Source organism: Rhopalosiphum padi, chromosome 3, assembly GCF_020882245.1.
Source record: "Rhopalosiphum padi isolate XX-2018 chromosome 3, ASM2088224v1, whole genome shotgun sequence".
Classification (NCBI taxonomy): Eukaryota; Metazoa; Arthropoda; class Insecta; order Hemiptera; family Aphididae; genus Rhopalosiphum; species Rhopalosiphum padi.
In genome coordinates, this window is record NC_083599.1 from 78,933,070 (window position 1) to 78,956,460 (window position 23,391).

A 23,391-nucleotide genomic window follows, 5' to 3' on the forward strand; every position below is an offset into this window, starting at 1 on the left:
TATAATACAAGCTAATAAGAGTGTACATTTTATTTTATTATTATTGTTAGTTATTTTGTAAATTAACTTCAATTTGATTTGTATATATCATGGATTCACATTTCAGAATTTACATTTAGATTTCAGAATGTGGACTGTTGTACATTTCATTAAAGACGATACTGTTGAATCAGTTCCTAATATCTGGTACAAAAAAAAAAGAAAACAAGTGTGCTTGGCCCATTTTAAAACATTCTGTAAAAAAAATGATAGAAAAAAGAGCATATCCAAATGAAATTGATTTTCAGTGGTTGCCAGCTAGAGTTCTTGGACATTCATATAGTAAAACTTAGTTTAACAGGTTAACTGTCATGTGTACCATATATGGTACACTGTTGTATTGCCAAGCAATTAATACAATTTATTACAATGTTTGTCCAATACACTATACCCACAATAATCATAAAATAAGCTTTTTAGTTTATGCTTTTAGTATTTGAATGGTCATTATGTAATTATTTATACTAAAAAATTAATTATTTTAACATGTACCAAAAATGGTACACGATTAGTTTAATCATCATGACTAATAATAATCTAATAAATGTTAGTAAAGTAATTCCTAGATGGTACGCATAATGTCCATGTCTTGGAACTATTATCTTATCGCTCATTTAGACATGAAATTATTTTATTATTCTTTAGGTTTTTCCCTTTATATCTTGTTTATTATTTCTGATTTCAATTGTATGTCGTATACGGGCTATCGACAAACTATACACGGTCACACGGGTTTGTCTTAGTAGACGGTTGTATTTCATTGCGTTGTGTTGCCTCGTATCAATTTCAAATTCTTTTGTTTATTTTGTATATTTATAAAATATTGAAATCGAAAATGAATAGACAAAAAATAGAAGCTATGCTGGAATCAAATTCGGACTCATATTCGGAAGATTACGACGATACTGACGCTGATCCAAACTGGTCCTCGGAAAGTGAACCGGACGAAAATATTTACGAACGTGAATTATTGGATAATTGTAACGTAACTATTAATACGATTGGTAATAATTGGAATAACGATTTTTCTAATGGACAGCTAAATAGTCATATAATTTTTAATCCTGATGTAAATACTATTGGAATAAATCCAGATATAATTGAAACTATGTCTGATGCCAGTCCTATCGACTTTTTTTATCTTTTTTTTTGACAAAGAAATTATTGACATGTTAGTGGTTGAAACAAACAGGTATGCTAATGCTAAAAAAAACACAGCAGGCTTATCTCGACATGCTAGAATTAGAAAATGGGTCGACACAAATGAGCAGGAAATTAAACTCTTTTTTGGTATTGCTATGTGGATGGGCATGATGAAACTGCCATCAATTGCTCACTATTGGAAAAATTCTAAATTATATTCTTGCAATATTCCAAAATTTATGTCCCGAAACAGGTTTGAAATTATTTTGAGTATGTTACACATTTCTGATAATGACAAAGCTCCTACTAATGATAGATTATACAAAATCCAAATATTGATTGATTTACTCGTCGAAAAGTTCAATAGTGCAGTAATTCCTGAAGAGTCAGTTTGTATCGATGAGTCTATGGTCCCTTACTTGGGTCGATTATCGTTTCGGCAGTATATTTCTAATAAACGTCATCGTTATGGAGTCAAAATCTTTAAGCTGTGTACACGGGACTTTTATACGTCAAAATATAAAATATATGCAGGAAAAGAAGCGACAATGGGTGATTCAGTTTCATGTAATGTAGTAATGGAACTAATGGAACCATATCTCGATTTCGGTAGAACATTGTATGCAGATAATTGGTATAACTCCATTGACTTAGCGGAAAAATTATTGCAACAGAAAACACACTTAGTAGGAACATTTAGATCAAATAGAAAAAGAAATCCTAAAGATGTAACACAAAAAAAACTTAACCGGGGTGAAATATTTGCAAAAAAGAGTGATCGCGAAATTATGGTACTAAAATGGAGAGACCGTAGAGATGTTCTTATGATAAGTACAAAACATTCAAACACGATGGAAGAAGTCATGGCTAAAAGAGGAATTAAAATAAAACCAAAAGTTGTTATCGACTATAATCGTGGTAAGGGATACATCGATTTAACTGATCAAATGGGATCTTATAGTAGCTGTCTAAGAAGAGGTGTGAAGTGGTACCGTAAAGTTGCTATGGATATTATTTGCAACACATCATTATTGAATGCTTTTAGTATTTATAAAGGAGTCACTGGAAATTCTAAGACAATTACCCAGTTCAAAGACGACATTATTAATGGATTAATTCAGCAATCAAACAGTGTTCCAGAAGTTCCAGAATTATATGATGAACATAAGTTGGTAAACAATAAAAAAAGAGGTCGATGTAATCAATGCTACAAACACATTTCTCGAACAGAAGGTAATATACTTATACATAATTGTTATATTTTATTGTATTAAATAAATACATTTTTGTATACAGGAACGCAGATAGCAAGAAAGAAAACCTCTCGCGTATCAACGATTTGTCCTAAATGTGATTCCTATTTTTGTTTGGATTGTTTTTTTCGAATTCATGCATACAAAAAAAAATAAAAATAAAATGTTACAAAATAAAATTTAAAAAAAATGATAATGTTACAAAATAAAACAAAAAAAAATATTGTAATTAATTGTTATATTACAGTAAAACATGTCATTAATAAAAATATTGATTAAAATATTAAAAATTTATAAATTTATTTCGCTATTTTTACTAAAACATTACTAGGAGGCCACACAAACATAACTCATAGGAAAATCACATTTACGTGTACCCATTTTGGCGCACGGTGTAACTAATGTCAATGAATCGAATGTACCTTATATGGTACATGTGGCTCGATAATAATGTTCAGCCGTGTACCAGAAATGGTACACATAGCAACATGTTATAAACATTTAAAAAAGTAAAATCTATATAATTGATATAGGTACACATTTGAAATGAACAACTGCTAGTCGCTAATGACAATAGTATGTCATTTACATGAAAAACTTTAAGTTATTAAATTTTAAAAAACACAACTGTTAAAAAATAACTTATAATTATTATTTTTGCTGAATTAATATAATAATAAGTACCTATATTAAGACATAATACACAGTAAAATTAAATAGTAGTAAGTACCTAATAATAGATGCGTTTTTATGTTGTTAAATTTTTTCATTTTGCCACGGTACAGACCCTGCTGGGGAATTAAAAAAATCTTTATATAATTCTCGTGTTGCAAACGCTGCCCGTCCAGCTCCACCGCCTTGCATAGGTATATTATTTAGAGTAATATTTGAAACGGGTTCATTTATATTTTGAAAAACTTCATTGGTACAATTGCTGTATTTTTTTATATAGTTGTGAAGAACGCAAATTGCTAAAATAATATAGTCCACATTTTCTGGTTTAGACTGTATCCTTCTGTTAAAAATACGAAATTTTTGTACTAGAATTCCAAAACAATTTTCGACTACTCTCCGCGTTCTACAAACACGATAGTTATAAATTCGTTTGAACAAGTCGTCAAGTTGCTTCCCAGGATACGGTCTCATTAAGTACGTTTTCAGTGGAAACGCTTCGTCGCCTAGTATAACGTACGGTGCAGAAATATTGGTATTTGGTAGAATTTCATCATTAGGAATATTTAATGAACCATTTTCTAATGATTTTCCTAAATTAGAATGTGCCAATATACCACCATCGCTGTTTTTACCGTAAGCACCCACATCTACTGCTATAAAATTGTAATTTGCATCTACTAATGCTAGCAAAACAACTGAAAACGTTTTTTTGTAGTTAAAAAAATTAGATCCAGAATTTGCTGGAGCTTGGATAGTGACATGTTTGCCGTCTAGCGCTCCTAAACAGTTAGGAAAATTCCAAACGTTCCAAAAATCATTGGAGATTTGTTTCCATCGTTCTTCAGTTGGTTGAGGCATAACTTCAGTCTTCAAATTTTTTAATATACTTTGACAAGTGTCAATTACTATTTTATAAACTGTTGCGTGACCTAGGCGGTAACTGAAGGATATTGTCTTAAACGAATCTCCTGTCGCTAAAAACCTAAATAAAAAAACAAACATTTTTTATAATTATAAATATATTATACTTATATTAGATTCTGAGGAAGCGATGAATGTATTCAATTTACAATAATGTTTTTTTTATTTAAATTTTTTAATTTTTGTATGTCATCGTCCGTTTGGGGCAGTAAAACTACTTCGATTTTCTTCAACCTAAAACTTTAATACAAGGCTTCTGATATGTTTTTACAATAACAGTTAAAAAAATTTTAAAAATAAATAGGTACAATTTTTTTTTTCGACTTTTGACAACATTTATCAAATTAAAATCTAATGAAAAAAAAATTAATTTTAAACAGTGAATTATAAAATAAATTAATTTTTTTAAATTTTTATATAAATTGATATTTAATCTCTTTTTTTAGGAAAAATATGCAAAACTCGCTGGAATAGCATTAAGGATAACTATCGAAAATCTATTAAAAAAACAACAAGTGGTCAAGCATTTAGAGAAATTAAAAAATATAAATATGATGATCAGCTTCAGTTTTTAAAGCCTCATTTACAAGAGAGGGATACTTTAGGAAATTTAAAAGATGTGAATAACGATGATTTAGAGAATTCTAGTAATGACAGTGAGAACGATGTGGAAAATGTTAGCACAGTTCAAAATATTGAGATTAATATTAGTGGCAATACAGATGGTGAAGATCAATTACCAAAAACTCCAGAATATCAATCTGCAGTTCGCAAATGTACAAAAAAACGTACAACCAAAACTCCGGAATCGGCTTTGAGTACTTTAATGAAGTATATAATGCAAAAAAGAGAAAATGATATAGCTAATACTACACAAACCCATTCTGTTGATGCTTTATTAGCCTGCCTTTCACCCACACTCAAATCATTTACGCCATACTATTTAAACATAGTGAAATCAAAAATTTTTTCTATAGTTCAAGAATATGAAATTCAAATGATTGTAGACCAAGAAAAGAAAAAAACAACTTTTATGACACCATATCCCACACAATTGCTACCACCTCAGCAACAGTTTAGTCGAGAGTTTAATCAAAACTTTCCATCAAGTTCTGCACAACATCTTAACCACAATACGTATCCTAGTACTCAATTACAGAAAGAGATGCCATCACCAAGTGTGTATCAAATTATTCTTCTTCACCACCTTCTCCACAAGTCAGTCACGTTGCTTCAATTAGTAATACGAAAAATATTATAGAAACACCACATGATATTAGCTCACCAACTACATCTGATTATTCATCCACACCATCTCCACAGTTCGTTCATCAATTTTTTCAACATTTTTCAAATAAAGATAATATACAATAATATCACATAATATAAAATTACCTACCTTTTAAATATGATGTTTGTTGAATTGATTGGTATTAAGTTTTAAATTGCTTAAAATGTTATACACTACTTTAGATATATAATTAAGAAATATATTGTATGATTAATTTTATTATTCTCAAATTAATTAATTAAATTATAATATTGTTAAGTCAAATTGTAATTGCATACAGTTTGGTTGTAAGTAGGTTCATATTTATCTATACAGTATACATACCTCAGACAGACAGCTAATCGTTCTTTTGGTGTTATTGCTGGTCTCCAAAAACTATCTTGTTTTTTTATATCATGTTCAATTTTACTTAATAATAAATTAAAACAGTACTGTGACATTCGAAAATATTCAAAAAATTTTGTTTCGTGATCTACCAACTCTCCATACAAAGTTGCAAATTCGCCTTCAATTTTTCTTTTTTCCCATAAATCATGAACCCAAATCCTTTTTTGTTTGTTGTTCTTTTCCTCTTCATCCAGCAGCAAGGCAAGTACTGCTAGATCTTCTAGCGATTCGTCTACACTTCCAGTCATATTATAATTTTTTTCAAATACCCAAAAACCAAAACAACAGTGAAAAATGGAATGTAAAAAACGTGCGTGTGTTCAGTAGTTAGGTTTTAACTGCACTGAACGGGCACGGACAACGGATACTGATCGGACACGGAACGGTTATATGTAAATAGACCTTTAGTCTAGGGCCGGTTCGCGGTCGCGTCGGGTCCGACGTCAACTTGTGGTTGAGAGAGGGCTTACGGCGAGGCTATCCGCGCAAATGCCGTTTGAATTCAAACGGTCTTTGCGCGGGGCCGCGTCATACGTAATAGGTTTGCTGAGCAATTGCCCGTTCGCGTGCGCCGTACGGCGGGCGACAACGAAAGCCAGTAAAACAAACCATTATTTTGCCGATGCACTATGCAGCGTTGTTATTTACGTAGTTAATCATTTTTTTTTTTTTATAAAATTTTCGGAAGTCAAATTATTTTTAAAATCTAGATTGAATTTAAAATTAATTAGGAACAATAAGTCTACATTTTTTCCCTCAATTTTCAAGGGAGGCACTGCCTCCCTTGCTTCCCCCCCCCCCCTAAATCGCCACTGGAGTGCGATAACCAATATAACAGCTATTTCGTTTACTAGCGGCATGTATGCGAAATGCGAAGTGGATAATAATAACAATATAATAATAATTAATAACGCACGATAATGTCAACGGACTGATTCGCGCTATGCTTACTCGGACAGGTGATAATAATGAAATAATACACGCGCAGGCGGCGTTTGATCACACTGCGAAAACACTCGGGCGGGCGACGGTTTACGGCGATTTTATATTATGCCGGATAATTATGGCGTGTTATGGTGCGGACGGACGAGAACTGCGAACGACACATATGCTATGGCAACACCACCAGTACTGGTTTACCCATAGATATTAAACATATGGATACGGCATTACTTTATACATTCTACATACACTGTTTAGGTCAACATAACGGAGAGAGAAACGATGGTTCTCACTCGCACACATTTTCTGTGTGAAAAGGAAAATAAAACTCTTGTAAGAGAGAGAAAACATAATATGTACAGATAATTGATAAGAGATTATTATTATAGAAGATTATTAAATATTCATTTTAAATTCATTTCATCATTGATAAAATGATAAATGATAATTGATATTGATCATTATATTTTAAATATTATTTTATTAGTTCAGTTTTACACTGCACAATCCATCGGTAGTGACATTATAATATATTTTAAACTAATATTTTCTCATAGTTGTTGAGTACATATTTGAATCAGATACTGATGTTACAGTTTTTGATGACGAACCTATTGGCTTTGACAACTTAAATAGTTCTATTAAAGAAAGTAAGTAGGACAAATAATAACATACCTATGTTATGTAGTATCCATTAACTAAATTCTATAAATATAGGTTCACCATGGAATGATAAATCAATCAGTTAACTTTAAATTTAAGACTAGCTTATGACAATAAATTTCAAATGGGAGGTCAAAGAAAAAAATTATTTTATGGAAACAGATTGCTGCAGAAGTGTAAAAAAAGGAATTAACGTAGGTGGAAAAATTTGTGATGAGAAGTTTAGAAAAATGAAAACAAATTATACTAAACTTCATGATTGATCGAAACAAATTGGAAGAAGAGGGCCTGTAAAATGGAAGTGGTTCAAAGATATGGAAAATATTGTACATACAAAGGATACTGCATCCCCTCCAAAAGGTATTTATTTAAATGTATTTTTATGTTTTTTTTTCAAGTTTTTACAAATTTATCTCTTTTATTTGCAGACATGATTTATGAAACACATATTGCAAAACCCATACAACAGCTCCCACAAATTAACACAAGGACAGAGTCTCAAACTCAGATTTCTCCATTACAATCTACACAAAAAACAAGTCCATTATTGAAAACTACTAAGCCCAGTTGGGTTAAAAAAATGATGGATGCTAAGGAAAAACAATTTGAGTTTCTAAAAACTCATGGGGAAAATATGGAAAAAAGGTAAGTAGTATAATAGTACCATTCCTGGCACACTTTTATAAATCACAAAAAGATCACAAAATAAATATTAAAAATATTAACATAAAAAGATCAGAAAATGAAATAAATCATCAATTGCAAAATGTTTCAAAAATAAATTGAATATCTTAGTTAAAGAAATAAAAATTAAAATAAAGAATGGAATCTACAAAACAATATGAATTATCTGTTAATGATGCTAAAATATTTAATTTGTTACAACAAAATGAAATGCAAAGCGAAATGAGAAACTCTATATTAAATAATAATAAATCATCAGATTTTTAATAGAATTGTTCTATTAAAAAAATTTTTGAAGACGATTTTACACTATGAGACTAGAGGGGGACTTTTAAAGAATTAAAATCAAAAACGTTTAATGTAAAAATGAACATTCTAACATAAATAGCATAGAATTTATACTTAAATGAAAAATATGAAGTAGGGGGTAAACTTTTAATATGTAGTGCAGATAAGCATATAAATCATATCTGTGCTGTTCCGACTTGATAATATCAAATATTAAATGAAATACGGGAATTTAAAATAAAAATAATAATAATAAAAAAACGGGGAAAAAATGCAAACCTATATCTGTCTTTGCCTCGAAAGGTCCAGTTAAAGGTTGGATTACATTTTAAATTATTAATTTTAATATAGTTTTAGTTATTAAGCATTAAAAAAAAAATATTTGTTTCATAAACAGGAGTAGATTTGGCACAGTTAATAATAAAAGCGATTGTTTTATTGAAAGATGCAGGTCTACAAGTAATGGCACTTACCTGTGATGGAGCCTCAACTAATAAAACAAAGTCAAAGCAATTTGGAGTCAGTGGTAAACGTGCAGATTTAAAAAATTATTTTACTAACCCTTATGATGGGAATAGAAATGTGTATGTTTTTTCGGGCGGGACCATTTTCCTCCAAAAATAAGATACCGTTTTCCTCCACTGTCCATTTTCCTCTAAAAAAAAAAAAGGTTGGTTTCCATTTTCCTCCACATTATTTTTGACTAAAGTTATATTAATTTTCCTCCAATACATATTTTAGTCAGTGTTGTAGTGTTGCGTTCCGTATTATAAAAATAGAGTATGGATAGGATCACATTTTGCGCGTATCTGTTGATTAAATTCTGGTCGCGTTCTTATCGGCTAGGTAAAAACGCTAGTCCGACAACACACGCAGTCTATAACAATCGATAACTTAATATTGTAACTTTGATTAAGCCTAATAAAGATACGTACATACAACATATGGACATATTATACGTATATACTTATATTGTTATATTGTGTATCATCAATTGTCACTGATTATCAACATTGAGTTGAGTTAGACAGACACACGAATATACAAAATACTCGTATCAATAAGATTATATTTATATTATATTATTATATTTTTAGTAGCTTACCGTACGTCGAATAGTGTTTAAGGCCCGTTCTTACAATGTCCGGTTAAAGTGTCCGTAAAGTGTTGGTTAACTAACGGGAACGTCGTCGGTAAAATACCGGTTACCGGCGGTTATACCAATCCGTTCTTACAACCTCTGATTAACAACCGTATAACTAATCGTCAGTTTTAATACAAGTGATTCCCAAAACAACCGCACTTGAATATATTTAATTGTTCTACGCATGCGTCGTTCTTGAGTTATCAATTATTATTGTTGTTATCATTTATCAGCCAGATAATTCGACATTATATTGTTATATTATTTTCTTGTTTGTTGGGTTTTTTAAATTTTATAACGAGTTATTGTATATATTATTTAATTAAAACATGTCGAAAAACAGTAACAAGAGACCTCGTTGCAGTAATTTCTCTTCAACAGAAGAAAATACATTAGTCGAATTGGCCGCAAAATATGCAAACGTATTAGAATGTAAAAAATCTGATCACGATATTTGGCAGTCAAAAATTGCTGTATGGATGAAAATCCAAGAAGAATTTACTGCTACAACAGGCAGTTCAAGAGAAGTAAGTAGCAATTAAATAAGTTTTACTTTGGTTTAAAGGTGTAGGTATTTAAATATAAAAATGTGCACTGTTCACAGATGATTAATTTTTAATAGGAATATTTAAGCTTAGTTTGGAGTAAAACAATATTGATTTATATTCCCAGATACAAAATTTAAAGGACAAGTATGAGAACCTAAAAAGGAAAGCCAAGAAGACGGAAGCGGATAGGAAAAAAGAAATTTTTAAAACAGGTGGTGGAAGTGCACGTTCTACTGTAGCATCCTCACCAACACATAATAAGTTGCTTGAAATTATGGGTACAACTGCAGTAGGACTTCAAAACATTTTTGATGGAGACAAAACAGGTAACCTTTACCAGTTTCTATATAGTTTTCTTTGTTTTGGTACTGGAATGTTAGTATTAAATATGATGTGCCTATCCACCCCTTATAATACATTTCTTTTCTAATCGCATTACTAAATACATTAGAATTATCTAGTTTTTAATATTGCATTATTGTTGTTTATTTTAGGAGAACCGCTAGTTAATACAGAGATAGAAATTGTTGGAGTAAATAGTTTGGACGATGAAATTATATATACATATGATGATGCAGTGAGTTATTTATTAAAATTGCCATTTTTTTTAATAGGTCTTAATTTTTTACATTTCTAATAGGTAATAGAGCATGTGGATGATCCTGAAACTGTTGTAGATAAACCTGTGGCAATTGTCACAGCTGATACAGTGAGTTATTTATTAAAATTATCATTTTTCTTAATAAGCTTTAATTTTTTACATAATTAACAGGAAGTAGAGCATGTGGATTATCCTGCAACTGTTGTCACAGCTGATACAGTGCAACAACAACATATGTGGGCCAAGTGGAATCCAGAGGTTTTAAAAAATAATAAAAGTGCGGAGTTAATGACTCCTCTTGCTATGAAAAAAAAAATTAAGACCACTTTAGGGGACAGCGTGAAAAAATATTCATTAGAGAAGTTACAATTAATAACTACACAAAAACAATATTTTGAAAATGAAGAGAAAAGGGCTCAGGAGAAACATAATGCCGATGAATTGCGAGCTCAAGAAAAACATGAGTGGGAACGAGCACATTACAAACTAATGTGTGATAAGTTGAGGCATGAAGTGATGGATTTAAAACAAGTAATTATTCATAATTTTGTGAATACAATGTTGGGTGCATGTGTAGATATTTAGTATAATATATAATCAGTGCTCGAATTGGGGGAGTGCGCAGGGGGCGGATATAATATAATAATATTATTATTTTATTATTTTGTCCCTATATATTTTAGCTATTAATTAATTATAATATCATACTGTTCTTTGCCTATAATTTATTGTACATATCCATTCTGTGGACTAGTATGAAGGTTGAATTAAAATATCTGTGTAGCTGAAAAGTGGTGTTCAAAATATAAGTAATGTTGGCAGGGGGTGTGAAAGCCTCCCATGGGTTTGTGTAATTGTGTACTTGGAACTCATTTTTTAAATCGTTGATCTGAGCTCATCTACATAATTTTTCCCAATTCGAGCACTGTGTATAATGTATTATGTTATATTGTTTAATATATCCTATACCTGTACTGAACTTCATATTAACTTTGTAATGTAACTAGTTAGTAACTAGTAATTAATTTATGTAATACATTACATTTGAAAAAATGTTTTTTTAATTTATATTTTAAACTAAAAAAAAACTAACTTCTAACTTCTACTTTCACTTAAGTTACTATTTTAACCAAACTAACTTCTAAGTAACTAAGTTAAAAATTTGGTAAATTTCAGAAAATAACATATATTCTAACTTGGATAGTTAAATTTTATATTAACTATATTATCTATATTATTCATTTTTTGCCCGCATTTGATTAATAGGCAGTTGATAAATAATTCTTATTTACAATAAGGATGAATAAAAACAATAAACAACAAAAGAATATTGCAAATATATAAGTGGAAATATATAGAACATTTTTATTTTATTTTTAACAAAAAACATAATAATTTGTATTATTTATATTATTATTTAGCTATATAACGTATTTGTACATTGTAAATTTTAAATTTCAATAAATATAAATTGTATGAACATTTGTATAAATATTTACAAGGAATTTTACTCTTGTGTGATGCATCACATGAGACCAAAATGTTCTGCTATAAGAGCATTTCTCAGACCAGAATTATTATGTCCTGGCTGGATAACATCTTCTATATCCACTAATTCGTTGGTTAATAGCTAATTAATATTTTCAACCTCATCTGGTGGTTGTGGGTCATTTGCCAACCGAGCAATGTTGTGAAGTATGGCACAGGATTGAATAACTGCCATTGATGTTTCCATTTTCAAACGTAGTCCAAAAAATAAGACAGGAAATCTTCGTTTCCAGACTCCAAACGTTCGTTCCACCACATTACGAGTCCTAATCTGAGATTCATTGTACAATCTTTCAGCCCTTGTTGTTGGATTTGCTATAGGTGTTAGCAAGTAATGGGAAAATGCATACCCTGCGTCTCCTAGAATTACGCAATCTTTAAACTCATGGAGTTCCATTCTTGCTCTGAGCCTGCTATTTGCAAAAATATTGCTGTCATGTGCTGAGCCGGGCCAACGTGCTACTACATCCAAAAACTCCAAATTTGCATTAACCAAAGCTTGTAAATTTAAGGAAAAATACCCCTTTCTGTTTCTGTATTGTTCCCCGTATTCTCTTGATGGAGATTGCAATTTTATATGTGTACAATCAATTGCACCTATTACTTTTGGAAAACGGGCTAAACCATAGAACATCACTTTCACCTTCATTATTTCTGCTGTTGCTTTAGGCATTTTGATATATCTACAAAAACAAATTATAATTAATATACATATTCAGTGGCGCCGAACTACTTTTTAATAGGTGGCACAAACACAAATTTCAACCACTGACTCACCCCTACATAGACACCCTCAAAAATATTATTTCCATTGGGTCTAAGTACAATATCTATACATATAAAATGCAGCCCTATTTCTCTTGGTCTCAACATAAATTGAAAACGCCATTACTGATTATTTTGATTTTTTAGATTCTGAACGGAGTGATGAATGTATTGATTTTACATTGATATGTTTTTTTTTTTTGTGTCTCATCACATTTTTGAATAGTAATAATGCTTCGATTTTTTTACTTCAGCCCGTCTCTGAAAAGGATAATTCATCTAGTTGGTACTTTGGGGGGTCAAAAGTAAAAAATTTCCAGTAGTTTTCAAAAGCGTCAGAAAAACCCTGAAAAAATAGCGGAAAAAACGGGAATTTTTACGCATAACCACTTTTCGACAAAATCGATTTTTTATTTTGCTCTAACTCAAAAACGAATCATTGTAAATACTTGAAATTTTCACCAAATGTTTATATTAGTATTATCTATTAATGATTAAATTTTCAAAATTGTTTGACCTTTTATTGAAATTTTCGACTTTTCTAAGTTTTTTTTCTTGAAATGCCGATTTCTGAAAAATCTTTAAAATTTAATACAAGGTTTTTTATAAGTGGTACTTATCGTAGTAAAAAAAAAATCATAAATCGTTAGTCACAATTGTTATTTATAAGCATTTGAAGTTCAAATATTTACGAAATATATCAAAATCGCGAAAATTTGCAAGGAATTCATAAAATGTTTGTGATTTTTACCTATGGTAAAAAAAAACCCAATACAAGGTTATCCATAAGTTTTCCTTCAAGTAACTATAAAAAAAAATTCCAGCGTCAATATAGAAAAAATTTTAATGAGCGTATGAAATTTAATTTTTATGAAACGCGTAAAATAACGATATATTACAATTTAAAAATAGGTAATAATATAATATATCCTATTAATTATCATTAACTGACAAATCATCTCCGTTCAGAATCGTTTTTCGTATATAATAATATCAGTCGTTGCATTCAAATTTAACACATCCATTATGGTGATCTACTCCCCATCTCTACTATACAGCAGAGCGATACCCACTTGCCCACTTTTTTTAAATTAAAGAGTACATCTCGAAGTAGGTTCTAACGGGGAAAAAAATAAGAAAATGACGTAGAAAATTGGAAAATTTTTAGAAAACTATCTGATTGAAACATTCAGATTGCGTTGTCATAAAAACAATAATGTAAGAATAAAATAATAATAATGTACTTGGTGTAAACTGTAAAGAATATTGGACTTCAAAAAATTCTATCTATATATAATAAATGGTATATAGGAATCGATTCGGAGATGACTGATAATTAGACATCCATAATATTCTAAAATAATAATTTTAATATGAATGCACCACCTTAAGTACGTACTCGGCGCCACTGTACATATCAGAAAAATTCTTAAAAATCATCAAAGATCAAGAAACCCTATTGAGTTCTTTCTCCTTTCCAATTTATTATACAGTTACTTACTTATCACTTTTTATAGCCAATGCATAACTGACTCGCTTAACAATTTGTCCAGCAGCTGCAATGCTAACACCACTAAAGTCCCCTGCTGTAATTAGAAAATTCCCCGTTGCAAAAAACCTCAAAGTTAGTAACAATTGAGTCATTGGAGAAATGGCATTATTTCTGAAACGTTGGTTTTTAACATTATTAATTAGATATAACAGTATGTCAAATTACCTGTTAGTGGGATATTTTATCTGATCAAGTAATTCTTCCAGAACCATCTCAACTGTTTGTTTCTTTAAACGAAATCGTTTCTGAAACTCTACTTCGTCTAATAACTCGAAGTAATTTTTACGCTATCCAAATTTTTTCTTTTCCCGAATCGCAACGTTAAAGTCTGCAATTTCATTTTCAAAGTCGGAAGAATCACTTTCTTGGTCGATTAAACCGCAATTATGAAGAACTCTATTCATAATTTATTGTTAAATTTTAATTGTAACAAAAAGTATACACTATACTACGTTGAAACGCCAACGTCGAATTTAAAACAAAAATCAATAACCAATTATTTTTTTAATGATTTAAAAATAGAGTATTATTGATTACACAAACCGAGAGATTTTAGATAACCAGAAGATTACCGGCCGAATTTTGCCGGTTAAAAATTCGACCGTAAAACATCTGGTAACCAGAGACTTTTTGCATAACCGACGTATGTAAGAACCAACTGTCCGTTAAATTTTAGTAAAACCCCCGGTTAGCACTAACCGACACTTAACCGGACATTGTAAGAACGGGCCTAAGGATGATTCACACTAGTCAGACGCGTACCGACAGACACCGTACCGTACCGTTCAAATATACTATATCGACCGTCATTGTTTCCAAACCCACATTTTCGCTTCAACATCGTTAAGTGACTACACAATTTTCCATCTTTTCCCCTTTTTTGATATTTAAAGTTTGAAGTATGTTTAAAAATTTTACTACCGCCGATTTGGCAATGATTGCTATTGCACTAGATGAAGAAGAACAACAAAGGAATGTACAACGAAGAATATGGGTTCACGATATTTTGTTAAAACGGCATATCGAAGGTGAATACATAACTTTGTATAAACAATTAACTGACCACGAAGAAAATATTTCCGTATGACAAAAATTCAATTTAATGTACTTTTATCGAAAATTAAAACTACAATTAGAAAAAAAAATACGAGTTTTCGTAAAGCCATATCACCAAGAGAAAAATTAGCTGTATGTTTAAGGTAAGAAAGTATCCATTTTGTAACAAATTAATTAAATATACTTTAAGATACAATGAATTCTGAGTAGTTAAATTTATTATTAAATTAATAAAATAATACAATAAATAGTATGAAATTTAATGGCAACCTCCAAAAACGTATAGAAATAACTATAATACTATACTATCAACAGTAACGAAAAAAAATAATAACATAATAAACTTTAATAAAAATCCAAAAATAACTAATTAGGTACCACCTTATTTTATATTTTAATTTAACAAATGCTTTATCCAGTGAAAATAAAACAAAAATAAATCCTTGAAGTATCAAAAAAACTAACAAACTTACTTAAAATTTAAATATAATTAACTGTATCAAATTTAGTTTTGATTATCTTCAGGAGAAAATGTATGTAAATAACTACAACATGATGATGACGAAGCTGTTGAATCATATTGGATATTTTGAATAGCAGGGTTAGATATTTCAGGTGTATGTGAATGTAGATATGGTTGTGGAAATTGGGTTGATTGTGGTAGTATGAATGCTGACGATGGTGTATTTCTAGATTGATATTGTTGTTCTTGACTAGATTTAAGTTCAAAAATCTTGGTTTAGTTCAATACTATAAAGAAAAAAACTCTGAAATTGGGTCTTGAATAAGAAACACGTTTGGACTCACATTTCTAAGTCCACAAGAAGTTTCCAAATGTTTTATTGAAGACTTTATGAGTATTATACCAAACGATCAAAGAGTGAGTCAGTACGCTGATTATTTAACCGATACGTATATTTCGGAAAATTCTATATTTCCACCAATTATTTGGGCAGAATTGTCTTCTTCGTTATCAAGAACCACTAATGCATGTGAGTCTTTCCACTCTCATTTCAAAGAAAACTTTTATAAAGAAAAGCCTAATATATGTATGTGGCTTAATATTGTAAAGCAAACTCAAACAAATATTTATTGTAAAATGAGAAGTATACATATTCCAAAAAAATCAAAGGATTACCGAGCAAACAAGCGTCGTGGAGCAATCGACGATGCAATTATTAAATTACAAAACAGAGAAATTTCTAGGTATGTAATTGCAAAAATTTAAATAATTATTCATATGAAGTTTATCTAATTTTTATTTTTCCAACAGGTATTCATTTGTTGCTGAGATGTCATATAATTATAAAAAAATTTAATTTTATTTACTGCAGCGATTTTACTATATTTTATATTTTACATATTGTCTGGTTGCGTTATCACCAATCCGTTATTATTATTAATTTTTTATTATTATTTAATTTATTGATTGATGCATTTTTATTGACGTGCGTACTTTTTTATTATATTCATTCTCTTTTTAGCCACCTGTCAAGATCAGCGCATACGATGTATTATTATATTATAATTATACTTTAAATATTTAATTTGTTCTTTTATTTCATTTAACATTCTGATAATGAGTGACGATTTTATTATTTTATTTATTGGAGAAAAATGGACAGTGGAGGAAAACGGTATCTCATTTTTGCAGGAAAATGGCTACGGCCGTTTTTTCTGATGCACCTCATATCATTAAAAATATCAGAAATCGATTGGTCCAAACAAAACAATTAAAGGCAATTATTACAAAATATTTATTCAATTCAACCAACTTTTATATCTATAACCATTGATTTTGGAATATATTATCAATGCAAAATTTATTAAACACGAAATTTGATGTTAATTCTTTAATTATTTTTAGTTACATCCGTTCAATAATTTTATAAAATGGGACCATTATTTCCAAGTATTTTAAAATGACTCTAAGTCTATGCTGAAAGTATGTCCCAAAATTACAAAACATCACATAGTGTTAAATAATTTAACAAAAATGAAAGTTAAATTTGCAACACAAGTAAATTAAGATAAATAATGAAATATACATTAATATAACTGAAATAATTAAATTCTTCTCTTTTAATAGATTTTTAGTAAATCCATGGCAGTGGGTATACAATTTTATCGTACACAAAATTGTAATGGTATTGATGATTCATTAGAAACTCAGCTATTTACAACTAAAATTAATGATATGTTAGACGCAATGAACCGGAAATTTCCTGCAGAGGGCATTAGGGAGAATAGCAAGGATTTACCCACACGGCAAAATAACGTTTTCAAAATATTTTGAAAACATTTTCATAGATAATATTAATATTTTCAGAACACTTTCAGAAAATTTTCAAATATTTTCAAAATATTGTCACATTACTTATTGGCAGCAAAACAAGTATTGTCATAATATTTAATATCAATATTTTGAAAATATTTCTCACATAATATTTCACAATATTTAAAATAAGTATTTTGAAAATATTTCTCATATAATATTTTTAATTTATACAGTAGAACTTCCATACAACGGTCACCAAAGGGACTGTAAATAATGACCGCCATTTAGAGGTGACCGTTAACAGAAGTTCAAGACCTTGCAAGTGACCGCTATATAGAGGTCATACAAATTTTAAAAATAAAACACTAATTTTAAAATAACGCATATGAATATGGTATTAAAAATTGTATTTATGATTTACGAAATAATGTAGGTAAGTAGGTACAATTTAAAATTAAAAAAAATCTCATAAGCTTTTATAAATATTAAAATTAAAAAAATTGAGTTATATTAGTTTGTTTTAGATTAATTTGATTATTTAAACATTTTTTTTCAAAATAAATTTCTGCGGTTTTTAACATATTATAACCATCTACGTCACCTTTTTGAAGAGGGAAAGCTGATAATTGTTTTATTTGAGTTAAAACCTCAAAATAGTTTGATACAGTGTACTCGGGTTCTTCAGTTACTTCAGTTTCTTCATGTGTTTCCTCCTCGTCATTATCTTTTGTTATAAATTACTTGATATCAGTACTATCTTCTTCAGTTCTTAGCATAGAGTATATAGAGATGCCCTATCATAATAATTATTATTAATGAAGTGAAGCAAAACATATCGGATTTAGTTTCCAATAACTAACAGCGAAACTGATAGATAGCGCTAATTTCCATGTCTTCATAAATCTATAGCTCTATGAGCAAATACCTCCAATTTAATATTTTGAATATTTTATAATACTTTCAAGTTTGAAACTATTTTTAGTACAAACCTAAACAGATGACATGTTACAATAATAAAAATATTAATAATTTCCTGTTTTTAACATATGTACATGTCATCAGTCGTTTTTTATTATTATATTATAATAGTATTATCTTCTTATACATTAATACTAAAGTACGGCCAGCGAAACTAGGCGGGTGACCGTCGCGCGCCTGGTGGCAAATTACCGGCAGTGATTCCAAGTCTACATTCCCGCGTAAAATAATTTTAAAAGCGCGGGAGTTGTAATAAAAACTGAACATTCAATATTTCTGTACGTTAAACTCATTATTTATTAATTACCACATGTGCTAACAACTAATAATATTAATATTTTAATTGTTTACGCAATTTTATATATATATATAGTATGTACATTTAAAAACTAATAACTAGCCCACATAACATTTTCCAATGTTAAAACTTCTATAAACGTCGAAGTTGAGTTGAATTTGAAAGGTTCTACCAATAATGTTTTATAATACTAGATGAAGTGTTTATTTTTAAATGTTTACATTAAAATAAATTCTAAGTGTTATATAAACACTAAATTTAGATTAAATTATAAATATTAAAAAGTTAATTTGTATTAAATGCTGAATAAACGTTCAATGACTAACATTAGAATAGAGTATCATAAACAATGCTTATTAAACCTAAATCTATAATCATTAACTATAGGTTACTAAGTTAACATTTATCACACATTAAATTAGAATTGCATTGTTAATGTATTAATTTAAATATTTAATTAATGCTTAATCAATTTCGTCAGCATTATTTGTAGTATAGCGCAATATATGTAATATACATACTTATTTTTCGAATATCAATGTATATAATTGTACATGATTATCATCGGAGCCCTAATAATACCTATAATAATATTATTATAAAATTATAAAATAATAGGAAAATTAACTTTATTGCCGCAACTCATCAATAGCCTTTGCTAGAATACAATTTACAACGGAGTTCTAGGTCTACGACTCTACGTCATGGATTAATATATTAATCCGCGGTGTACGTCTACCGCGGCGATAAGATAAGACCGTTGCAGCCCACGACGCGATGCCTAAAAATAATCGTTCGATGAACGTTGCACCGATTTCTATTATAATAAATTCTATTATTAACAATAATACGCACTTTCGCAGTAGACATTATTATGTTAGCGTCTCGCTGCTACTGTGATAGCACACAAACACCAAAAACTGTCGTACCCCGCCAAAACAATACCTACCACCGTCCACCCGATTCATCACTAGTTAGCCGTGCGTCGTAGGTGTCAACGAACTATATAGACTGCGAATTAACCACATTATTATTCTTTTGCAAATGGAGTATAAATGTATAATAGTTATAACTTATTAATAATAATAATATTATATAAGTCGCAGTCGAACACCCAAATAGAGCTATAAAAAGTAAAAATAGTCATCAATACAGCGGACAAGCTGAGAGGAGTGAAGACTACGTATATTAGACCTATATTAGATTATATTAAATTATATTATATTTTGCCTTTACATTAAAAACATGAGTTGTTTAAGTCAATCGAGTAAAAAAAAGGCGTATTCGCGAAGAGCTTAAAGAACTTCAAACACAAGATCAGTTTATATTTAATCAATTCGACTTTGAAGAACATGACGATGAAGCTGTTGGTGTAGACGACAAAAATAATGCAGGTTGGTATTATATATTATAATAAAATATAATTGTATGGGTAGTACTATAGTCTGTTCAAAATAAGAAACCTAGACGGCGGCTTGCTACTGCGCAGGGGCGTGGCTAGACTAATAGCACGGACATAAATCAACGCCACCGCAGCGCTTCGGCGGGAGCGACGCATTAGTCGATCTTTGATAAGTGACATGAACACATAACTTAAAATGCATTGTATACCTAGTTCACGCCGTGCGGTGAGGTGTGTGTGCGTACTTCTCCGTACGTTGGCACGTTATACAACCAATTTATTTTATGTTTTCTAATTTGTATCATGTTACCTTTTGTTTCAATGTATGTTAATATTTTTTCTCTTACCAGGTGTAAAATACGTACGATCGTAAAAAATAAAAAAACAATTTTGTATTTTTAATAATTATATTATAATAAAAAATAAACAAAAATAAAAAATAGATAATACTATTATATTATAAAAAAAAAAGTTAGTCAGAAGAGTCATTCGATGTGTCTCCTGTAATGGTTAGCACACATGGTTCCATTCCATCAATAATCTCGTCCATGATGTCGTCAACTTTCCAAATCTTGTTTTCTTCATCAATCACATGCTTGATAAAGTTTTGCCAATTTTCTGGTGTAACTCTGCCAATTGCCGTATTGAGAAGTCGGCGGACATCGTCAGCTTTAAATGTTGTGTTCTCCTGTTTGACGTAGCCTTTTACCATCGCCCACGCTAGTTCAATTGGATTGAATTCGCAGTGGTACGGTGGTAATCGGAGAACGGTGTGCCCTGCGTTGCTAGCCAAGTTGTCTATAACATACGATTTCTCGCGTGGTTTTAACTCCCGTACCTTAGCTAAAAGTTCAGGCTTTAGCATCGGCCTGTCGAAAGTAACTCCTTTCGCATTAAGCCACTCCAATATCACGGATTTTCTTGCACTTGAAGTAGGATATTTTTCGTTTTGGACTGAATGGTAGGGTGCATTGTCCATAACAATAATAGAACGAGGATCAAGTCGAGGAAGAATAGACTGAAACCACTCTTTGAAATTATCGTCGTTCATTTCATCGTGGTAGTCAGTGCTATTCTTTTTGGACTCGAAACATAACAGCCCACCCTCGAGGAATCCTTTGTCTGAACCGATGTGTAACACAATCAACCGTTTCCCCTTACCAGTTGGGTTTGTCGGCCCGGTTGTTAGACCCTTGTTGAATGCATCGTGTTTGGACCGTACCGTTTTATCTATCCACACCCGGTCTACACAATCACCTGCGTTCAACCACGTCTCATCCAAATAGTAAATCGATCGACCTTCGTTTCGATACTTACGGATGTCATATAAATATTTGCGGCGCCAAACAATCAAGTCTTCTCTCTCTGTCAAGACACTGCACCTTTTCCTCTTTGTGAACACAAAATCCAATTTTTTTATAATGTTGTACAAAGTAGTACGCTTGAAGTTGGGGAGCGACGGATCTTCGTTAACTTCAAACAAAATTTTATCGATTGTAGGGAGTTCACGCCGCAACCAAATTGAATGGACCTTTTGCCGAAGTCCATTGCGGTCCAAATCATCGATCTTATTAAAAAGCGATGTTTTTACTCGCTTCGTGTTTGGAGAAGTCACAGTGTTCTTTTGCTTATACTCGACGATAGTTTTCATTATTGTATCATAACCTATACCCGTGGCTTTTGACAGATTATTATACATATCACTGCATGAAACATCTGGAGTTTTCATTAGAGTATCTTTGTACATATTAACAATAATACTCTTTTGACGACTGTGTACATACTGCAAAAAATAAATAAATGTTAACACACATCGAAGTCTGCCTGCTTTGTCCATATTATAATTATACACCTAACTCGATTTTCACATACTAACAAATATCTTTCAAATGTGTGATTATTTGGCATAACCAATCAATATTCAATAAAAAAAAACGTTTAACTTACTTTTCCTTTTTTATTTTTTCTTATTGGAGAAATAACTTCGTCAGGTTCAACACGGTTGCGGTTTTCATTGTGCTCACTCATGGTAAAAGAATTGTATGTAGAAATTGCGAGGTTAAAAAACGGAGGACGTTGTAACGGAACGAACACAAATTCTACAATGAACAATATAATTTGAAAATCAACGGAAAGGCGCGTACATGCGAACACCTGCCACCAGCTGCGTCGCGCGTAGTCGGCCGAGCTGGTGAGCAGGTGGTTGATTCGGTGGGGAGAAAGATGGGCGTAGTCTGACCGCCGCCGACGAAAACTGGTCGCCGCCGTCTAGGTTTCTTATTTTGAACAGACTATAATTATATATTATTGTGTGGTAATCTGATTATTATCAATTATAGCGATAAGTGCGGGCCAGACGATCGATGTGATTATGTGAACGTCGATCGTGTTGGCGACCATTTTTAGTGTAGTCGCGACCGCCGACCGTTCCGTACGACGATCGGCATTTATTCAAATTGTTGTACATGTGTGTTAATTATATTATATTAATGTTAATTCCGTGACCCATGAATAAAAGGGGTTGAGAGTTTGAGACTATATAATCAGTTGTTTATTTATTCCTCACCTTTTATTCCGTACGCTCCGGTACAGTAGTGCGTATTTAAACGTTGTACTACAATTGTTAACATTAAGTTCAATATTAGACTTCAAAATTACTGGAACTAAAAAAAAGAATTACAATATATTCCTATAACTACGTATAGGTGTTACTAAAATATTCAATAACAATTCGATACATATATAATAAATTATCTAAAATGTAGATAGTTATAGGTACCTATTTTAGATACTAAACTAACGAGAATAATTACGATTTATTATTTATAGTAATAATGAAGATAATGTTTTGAATTTTAAAAAACGAATAACTGTAGATACTTGAAAACTTCCACAATAATACATTTATTCGTATATAATATTACTGTTTATTACA

General features: G+C 30.6%; 5 protein-coding genes and 1 pseudogene across 5 annotated transcripts; 3 read left to right on the forward strand and 3 right to left on the reverse strand.

Moving 5' to 3' along the window:
• Nucleotides 1–874: 874 nt before the first annotated feature.
• On the forward strand, nucleotides 875–2,530 carry LOC132925926 (piggyBac transposable element-derived protein 4-like). Its single transcript, XM_060990282.1, has 3 exons — nucleotides 875–1,043; nucleotides 1,198–2,350; nucleotides 2,479–2,530. The coding sequence occupies exons 1-3, from the start codon at nucleotides 875–877 to the stop codon at nucleotides 2,528–2,530; spliced, it is 1,374 nt and encodes a 457-aa protein (XP_060846265.1).
• A 661-nt stretch (nucleotides 2,531–3,191) lies between these two features.
• Nucleotides 3,192–3,968, reverse strand: LOC132925928 (uncharacterized). Its single transcript, XM_060990284.1, has one exon. It carries the CDS (start codon nucleotides 3,966–3,968, stop codon nucleotides 3,192–3,194), a length of 777 nt encoding a protein of 258 aa, XP_060846267.1.
• Nucleotides 3,969–4,217: 249 nt separating this feature from the next.
• Nucleotides 4,218–8,765, forward strand: LOC132925929 (uncharacterized). Its single transcript, XM_060990285.1, is given in 6 exon segments — nucleotides 4,218–4,239; nucleotides 4,478–5,211; nucleotides 5,214–5,367; nucleotides 7,209–7,301; nucleotides 7,743–7,959; nucleotides 8,684–8,765. Coding segments are annotated over 6 exon segments (1,302 nt in total).
• A 994-nt stretch (nucleotides 8,766–9,759) lies between these two features.
• Nucleotides 9,760–11,164, forward strand: LOC132927762 (uncharacterized; annotated as a pseudogene).
• Nucleotides 11,165–12,209: 1,045 nt separating this feature from the next.
• Nucleotides 12,210–14,656, reverse strand: LOC132925930 (putative nuclease HARBI1). The gene is made up of 3 exons (XM_060990286.1): nucleotides 14,610–14,656; nucleotides 14,394–14,555; nucleotides 12,210–12,810 (listed from the first exon to the last, which is right to left on the reverse strand). Exons 1-3 carry the CDS (start codon nucleotides 14,654–14,656, stop codon nucleotides 12,210–12,212), a joined length of 810 nt encoding a protein of 269 aa, XP_060846269.1.
• Nucleotides 14,657–20,928: 6,272 nt separating this feature from the next.
• Nucleotides 20,929–22,203, reverse strand: LOC132925931 (uncharacterized). The gene has a single exon (XM_060990287.1). The coding sequence runs from the start codon at nucleotides 22,201–22,203 to the stop codon at nucleotides 20,929–20,931; it is 1,275 nt and encodes a 424-aa protein (XP_060846270.1).
• Nucleotides 22,204–23,391: the final 1,188 nt, after the last annotated feature.

Coding starts and splice junctions, on each gene's coding strand:
- LOC132925926 (XM_060990282.1), top strand. CDS start 875: ATGAATAGACAAAAAATAGAAGCTATGCTGGAATCAAATTCGGACTCA. Junction 1,044..1,197: donor CGTAACTATTAATACGATTG/GTAATAATTGGA, acceptor TTTTTGACAAAG/AAATTATTGACATGTTAGTG. Junction 2,351..2,478: donor GAATTATATGATGAACATAA/GTTGGTAAACAA, acceptor TTTTGTATACAG/GAACGCAGATAGCAAGAAAG.
- LOC132925928 (XM_060990284.1), bottom strand. CDS start 3,968: ATGCCTCAACCAACTGAAGAACGATGGAAACAAATCTCCAATGATTTT.
- LOC132925930 (XM_060990286.1), bottom strand. CDS start 14,656: ATGGTTCTGGAAGAATTACTTGATCAGATAAAATATCCCACTAACAG. Junction 14,556..14,609: donor ATAAAATATCCCACTAACAG/GTAATTTGACAT, acceptor CCAACGTTTCAG/AAATAATGCCATTTCTCCAA. Junction 12,811..14,393: donor TTGGCTATAAAAAGTGATAA/GTAAGTAACTGT, acceptor TTGTTTTTGTAG/ATATATCAAAATGCCTAAAG.
- LOC132925931 (XM_060990287.1), bottom strand. CDS start 22,203: ATGTACAAAGATACTCTAATGAAAACTCCAGATGTTTCATGCAGTGAT.